The 7953-nt window shown below is 26.8% G+C and overlaps 1 protein-coding gene across 4 annotated transcripts in view; it reads left to right on the plus strand.

Annotated features, from left to right (window-relative positions):
* Positions 1-6834, plus strand: part of LOC107444059 (putative sodium-dependent multivitamin transporter) — a 53926-nt gene extending 47092 nt beyond the window's left edge. For all 4 annotated transcript variants that reach the window (XM_016058125.3, XM_071178811.1, XM_016058122.4 and 1 more), the window contains exons 11-13: positions 1280-1377; positions 3470-3558; positions 6143-6834. In XM_016058125.3, coding sequence (XP_015913611.1) covers positions 1280-1377; positions 3470-3558; positions 6143-6274 — 319 coding nt within the window. In that variant the 3' untranslated portion in view covers positions 6275-6834. The remainder of the gene's footprint in view (positions 1-1279; positions 1378-3469; positions 3559-6142) is intronic.
* Positions 6835-7953: the final 1119 nt, after the last annotated feature.

Here is a 7953-nt window from a genome sequence, read left to right on the forward strand (position 1 = left end):
TCGAATACTATTCTTCACACTTTTAGATTACTAATGCCTACACTTTATGTAATTATAATATTCTATCATATTCAACTTTATTTTTTTTCTGTACAGTGTGCGATATAAAACAGCGAACATTGTAAGTAGATAGAATTTTCAAGTAAGAAGAGTCAATCGTGATTGTTCAAAAGGATAATACGCTCAAATACGCTAATTAATTACTTCAAACTACGTTTTATTTTATGAAATTAGACACAAAGGTATATTTTTGAATAAATATGATTTTTTTCCAACGGAAAATATGAGGATAGCCACAAGCTTTAAAATATAATCCCGAAATAGTTTAGGTAGCAGAGCGGTCACAAATTAAGTCCCATTAATGCAATTTTCACTTTTTGAGTATTTCTTTGTGTCTCCAGAATTAATGAATTTCAGCAAACATTTTTTTAAATTTCTGTTAGGGTACAGAAATAATATAATATAATACCTGTAATATAATACCTGATCCAATTTGAATATTATATGTTAATATTAGAGGGAGATATATATTAATTAATAAAATAATTTACAAAGTTATAAATTTTAAAAATAAATTAAATTTGGTCAATTTTAAATAATAAGAACCAAAATTTGGGGAAAATTAGGCAAATTGGTCTTAATAAAGAAAAATTTAAGAATACGATTTCTTAGAGATTGCGAAATAAAAATGGAGTGTAATTAAATTCAAGGGATTTTAATTTTTATCTCTTTTGCCTAAATTAGTGAGACCATATTTTTTTAGTTTACTGCAACCCACATGTTTTAAGGGTCAAGAATAAACAATAAACGTTTTTTAATATATATTATTAGAAAATTTTTAAAAATGGAGTAAAAAACTATCCACATGATCTGCCTCAAATTAGTTTTTACGAGAAAGTAAGAAAGAATAATATCAATTTAGGCTTATTCGAATCATTATTTAGGTTAATAAAGACAAATGATGGATTAAAATTATGTGGAATCTATTTTTGAGGGACGGAGATTAAAGGCAATAAGGCAATTTCTAAGGAATGCCTATCAGTTTTTCCACTAAAGTCATTGGTTTCAACTGCAATAGCGTAGAAACATGTGTTATTAGTAAAAAATTTATATGAGATCCTTTTTTATCATAGTACTAACATTTGAGTAGTTTCTATATATATATTCATTGATTGTTATCGTAATAAATATTTTATGTATGACATATAGTTCTAGGCATTTTTTTTCGTTTTTCAACATTGCAAAAATATTAGGCGTAATATGGAATTTATTTTTTCAGAGAAATCTTTCCACTTTTTAAATTGAGCTTTCTTCTTCATCCAGTACCCGGTACAATTTTGACATTCATCGTTGGCTATATTGTGAGCTTCATAACAGGTAACTGCTATCTTAAATTGAATAAGAATATCTGCACTATTTTTCTAATCTGCTTTTTAAGTTAATTGAAATTTGTATTATCACTTTTTCATCCATTGCTGTTATATGTTCATGTTTGTTAATTATGCTGGGATGTCATCTAGAATCTAATATGAAGTTAATAATTTAAATATTACTTCTAAATTCTTCTCATATACGGATATGCATTTAATGTCCAGCAAACTGGAAGTGTTTTTTAGTTTTAATGCAATTAGCATTAATAATCATGACGTTTAAATCTCTCAACTACAGTGAGTCAATTTAAAAAATCCTTAACACGTTGAATACCACGCTAATTTTACATGGCTTGCCCGTCTGGCCAAAACAATTTTCTCAGTATGTATTGCAATAATTCTTTCAAGCCATTTTAGTAACAATAATAATATAAAAAAATTAAAAGCATTCAAAATTTATTCGAATTACTAGTTTCTAATAATCTTGGTTTCGCGTGTCACTGGTGACCCCCATGGTATTCAACGTGTTAACAGTTAAATTCAGAGCTGGCTTTCAATATTATTAAGTAAAGAACTTATAACTCTCTAGCAATTATTATATTAAACTTAAAAATGGTGCAAAAGATATATTTTATTTCGAAATTATTCTAAATCAAGGCTAAAAACGTATGGAAGAAGCCATTAGTTCCCGAAATCGAAAATAACGGTTAATGCTTGCCGCTTAACTTTGTTTTAAAAAAAAGTGGATGGCTCTAATACTAGTAAACACTTCCTCCTAATCTACAGGATTTTAATATAAATTAATGAAAAATTAAAGCATACTATATATATATTTGAAGGGAATCTGATAACTTTGAAATTAAATTTTGCACGATTGAATTTTCAAGAACTATCAAGAAATTTTTCAAGACCTTGTACATTTTCGTCAAAACTTTTATGCTATTCCTAAAATATTTTTTTCCTACAATGTTCTGTAATAAGTTTTAAAATTTTTGATGAAAATTTGCACTGCAATGTATATGTTTACTAAACCAAAAGACAAAATATTTTACATTAATGTTATAACAAATTTATACTCTGTTAAAAAACGTAAAATTTCTATCTTTAAACCAGAAACTTGATTGGTAATGCAAAACAGTGAAATTTACAAAGTAAATCAGTATAGTCTTCACGGCTTTTTATCATACAATAAAAAGTTTTTTCTAAAAAAAGTAAGAAGAAAATCTGTAATCAGATTGGTTTTTAAGAGTAGCAAATTAAGTTTTCGTAACAAAAACTTAGAAAAAATTAAAATAAGTGAGAAAAAAAGTGTTGTCTCAACAGACTTTTACCATATGGGCACAAGTTTTCTCTGTGAAAACTGCAAAGTAAATCTATACTTGCATTATACGTAATCAGACGCTTGCTCCAGCCAAGACACCCTGAACCAGTCAAGTGTTTTATTATGAGGAAATAGAAATAGTGAGAATTTTGCTTGAATATTGTACCAATTTAAAAGTAAAGAATAAACGCAGTCTTATTTATGCGATGTTCAAAACCATAAAGTAATTGCTAAAAATAAAAGCAAGTATAGAAAAGAACTGTAAAATTATTGGAGAGAGGTAAAGTTATATTACGGATCGCGAAACTGCATGGAAAAAAACTTGAATTTTTACTGACGGTTTTAATCCGTTTGTGATCAAGATGAAATACGGAGGCAAACTGTTTTCTGCACAAAACGGCTTTAAGCTTAAATATATGGAGGTACTCCCAAAAAACAGCAGGATTTTTTTGAATCGTAGTTTATAAAAACATAGCAATAGAAAACTCAACAATAACGAATAATTTTTATCTAAAAAAAGACCCTGTATCTTTAAACAAAATTCATCGATTGTGTAAAATTGTTCTTACAAATAATTGAATTAATTCTAAGATTCTATGCGCATTATTAATAAAAAATTTTCTACTTAGTAGTTCACACTTCGTGAATGCTTCCAAGTTTTAAATTATTCGTTGAATTGTTCCATAATTTATTCCATAAAATTTACTCAAGCATTAAAATAAAGCAATTTCATAAGCAATGATGTCTTATTGTACATTAGTATTACTTGTTTTAATAGGTGGAGACAAAAACGTAGATGAAGATTTAATCTGCCCTTTTCTAAGAAATTATCTTAGCAGAAATACTATCAAATCAAGTATGAAACTAGTAAGTGTTAAAATTTTATTCTTGTTTTATTTTCAAGAAAACATAAGATAATCCTCGTTATTTGGGTACGGGTGCTGGTGATTGACCATGAAATTACCACTTTTCTTATGTGAACGAATATTTGTTAGAGACCTCTTCATATGCCACCTTGAACTTCTGGTTCAATTTTGCATTTTCGTTTTTAACAAACATTTGATGATAGAGTATCAGTTAATAAATTGAATAAATAACTTTTAAATTTTTTAGAGATTTAAATGTAAATCTCTAAAAATCTTAAATTAATAAAATAATAACACTCAAAAATTTAAATTAAGTGCACTGTTAGATACATAATACTGTTAAATAATACTATTAGTAATTTTGTATAGGAAATTTAAAGGACATTCACCAGTTTTCCTATATTTTCAAGATTTACTCTTTGTTTTAAATTACCAATTTTGAAAATGTTAAAAATTCATCTTAATAATAATTTATCTAATGATCGAATTTTCATGTTCTTGGACTCAATATTAATGGTTCGGTGGGCAAATTTCAAATATGCTAATTGTTTAGTGCGGACAATATTTTAAGTTGCGAAGTTAGACACAAAATCTTACTTTCTTTGTATAAACATTGCGTTTTTTCGCCGGATTCAGATTTCTGACCCCCAAAATATAGGGGGTAGCTACAATCAGGGATATATGGTCCCAATAATTTCAGGAGATTGATCCAAAGATCATTATTTATCATTTAATCTACTAATAGATCGATTAAAGATCAGCATTTTTATCATTTAATTTGCTAATAGTCAAAAAGATTTTTTAATTGTAAGACAATAAAACTTTTTGCATCATTTTGAAGAATATGATTTTGCATTGCATAGTGCAAAATCAGTAGATTTATGAGAAATCGAATTTTAAGCATCTGACTTTTTTGAAATTCAGTTTCTCAGGAATTATTTAAGGAACCAATTTCTCTCAAATTTTATATTTTGCTATGTAAAGTTATATTCTTTAGAATGATGCAAAAAAATTGTAAAAAAATGAAAGTTTTAAGAAAAAGGATTTTTTTTTCACATTGAATCAATAAACACGATTTTCTAAGATATTAGTAGGGTCTAAAATTTTAGATTTGTTTAGCATTGAAAAGGTTTATTTTGTGATTCGTCTAATTTTTTGAACTAGCTCTGCCTGTTTCTAAGCCAGTGGTTCCCAATTTTTTTTCGGCTGTGGAACCCAAAATGATCAGTCTCCTTTGGACGGAGCCCCGAGATGTGATAAAAGCTTATCAACAACAGTAAACATATTAACTAACTAGAAACTATCAATTATTTTAAAATAGGGAAAATTTTGAATTCTGAATGAAATTCTTTTATTGTATCGTTTTATAAATGCTGATCTTGAAATTAAATTTACTTCAGACAGTTGAATTGATAGGTCGGGAGTGGCCTCTAAACTCTGCATTTAATGCTGTGCATGTATATGTAAGCTGAATTTAGGCTTTTGTTGAAATAAAAAAGGGAAATATAAGCGTTGAGAAGGGTTATCAGAGCTTTAGTGTTAAATTATTTTTTTATACATAATTTCATGTTGAAAAGTTTGATTTGATACATTAATGCAATTTTTTTATAAAAGTTTGTCCTTTTTATTGTTCATTAAATCTAGTGTTATACGAAAACAAATATGTAGTATTTTCACTTTAAGTTTACTTAAATTCATAAAAATAATTGAGATAATAAATCAATAATGTATAATTGATGGGATATAATATCGATTGCACTTTTCGAAAATCATAACGGTTTAATAAAACTTCTAGCTCTTGAAATTTCTACCAAACTCGATGGTTCAGCAGAGATCTTTTTGAAAACCGTTATCCTATACATTTTGGTCAATAACCATTTTTTTCAAACATGCATGTCAACTTTATTGGTATCAGTGTTCGATTTTCCAGACAGGATAGTCCATCCTTCTGAAACTAATATCAGTGTCTAATGTCTCCCTATACTTCAATACAATTTTTTTGCCATTGCTCTTTTATTTCTCATTTCTTTTTAATCTTGTAATGTATTAAGTGTGATTTACAATACATGTTTATGGAAATGAATACTCTATAGTATCACGCTGATTTCAGTATAAAATTGGAACCATTTCAATCTGATCCATCCATACTGGTCATACTGGAATCATATATAGTCCTGCTGGAGCCATTCTATTTCACTAGGACTTGTGTTTTATATTGGAATATGTTTCATTCTGGAACTATATTGAGAAAAATATCCAGCTCCTTGAACTATCGGTTTCATTACCATATTGCAATTCATATCATACGAGATCCAATAACACACTGGAGCACCTGACCATGCAGGCTCCAGTTCCTTTTCGGATCCCGTATTATATACTGTATATATTTTAAACTATGTGATAGTTCAGTAACGATAGATAAATTACTTTTAAACCTAATTAAAGCAATCAATTATCATTGTTTCATTTAGTTTAGAACACAGTAATGTCGTTTTTAAATATTTAATAATTTTTTTCGTTATTTATTTTTTATTATTATTAATATTATTAGCAATCAATAATTGCGTAATTTTTATTTAATTTAGGACTCAGCAGTGTCGGTGCCAAATAAAGCATTGAATTTAGAAGAACAAAATGGTTTTGCGAATCATGCCAATGGTAAAAATGAGAAAAATGGGAAAATAAATGACAACATACTTGAAGAAAGCAAACTTTGAGAGATAGAACAGCTCCCTTTATTTTGTGTTAGGACAAATGATATTTTTATACCAATTTAGTATTTTTCCTTGCATTATACATTTGAATCTAATATCATCTTCATAATTTGTTAATATTATACACTGCCTCAATTTCACAACAAAAAGTATATTTTTGTTATATTTATTTCATTGTATATCTCATAATTTTATACGATACCATTTCTGTAATTAACATTTAATATTCTCTACGTTTTACATTCTTTATCTTTGTTAAAATATTTAAAGAAAATACTTATATCTGAAACTAATATCTAAAGATGCAAGAATCTTTAGACTTTTATTGCTTTAATTTATTTTAAAGCTATTTCTTAGGTATTTATACATTGTTTTCTGTTTATTTATCTCCATTTGGGAATAAATCTATAAATTGCATTATATATCGATCATCTTAGTCTTGTAACCTTTAACTGAAATAATTCTAAGACGACCATCTTGTATTTAAACTACTATTTGTTAAACATATATTTTTTTTAATATTTACAAACTATATGCAATAAAATTATTTTTGAAATGCTTAATTACATTTTATTTGAAATAGACGTTTTTATTTATTAATTTTGTTGCGTTTAAATGATTTATATAATAATTTTTGCAGCTGAATAGAGAAATTCAAAGTTAAAAAAAAATGAACTTTTTTTCAAATTTCACTCGTTTTTTTAAAACAATTCCCTTCAAAATAGTGGGAAAACCCAAACCTTATTTTTAAAAAGCTTTAGTTTTTATGTATTTTAAAAGAAAAATTATAATATTATAAAAAAATTTTTGTGGTTAATAATGGTTAGAAGTGTTACATTTATTTGCATAAAACAATTTTAATATTAGAATTCTGCTTCATAATACCACAGAACATGGTAAACGCATATTTAAAACTTCAACTTATTTTATTAGTGAGTTTAAAAAAAAAGTAAGTTTTAAAAAAATAATTAATTTCTCTTATCTTAATAAGATTGTGAGACTTGTTTTGGTTCAAATATTTTTTTTTCTAATAACATTTTTTAAATTAATCTTACATTAATTTAAGTTTATTTAAATCAAGCTGCAGTTGCTTTCCATAAAATGTAGTAGTTTGAAAATAAATTTTAATTTATTTTCAAGTATTACACGTAATATATAAAATTTTTCTCGATAGCACATTTTTCTGTAATTGGCTTCTTCTTTTTTTCTGCTTTTTATTATTAAAACTAAATCGATGATACGTTGTTTTCAAGATCGAAAAAAAGCAGATTTTCAAGTCAGTAAGGGTACTATGATTCATGTTGCTACTATTGCCGTGAATGAGTTTCTGCAATATGGGAATCATTCCAGATTCCTCAGTGTGATAATCAATACAGCAGAATGTTTTGAAGTTGCATCCTTTATCAGACATTTTAGTTAGTTACGATTATTATTAAACGTATATGCATACCGGAGAGAGCAAGCTAATATTTAAATAAGGAAAATTCAAAAAGGCTATTGAAGTTCGACTAATAATTATTGAGGAAGATAAGTGTACAAAAATATGTTCTTTGACCAGATGAAACAGCAAAGAGTTAAGACTTATTTGGAGCAACAACAAACCACCAGGCTCTGATATTTTGAACATTATTCCTCAATAGCAATGTGGCAGATTTATATTACGTTTTTATTTTTTCTTTGTT

Source organism: Parasteatoda tepidariorum, chromosome 3, assembly GCF_043381705.1.
Source record: "Parasteatoda tepidariorum isolate YZ-2023 chromosome 3, CAS_Ptep_4.0, whole genome shotgun sequence".
Classification (NCBI taxonomy): Eukaryota; Metazoa; Arthropoda; class Arachnida; order Araneae; family Theridiidae; genus Parasteatoda; species Parasteatoda tepidariorum.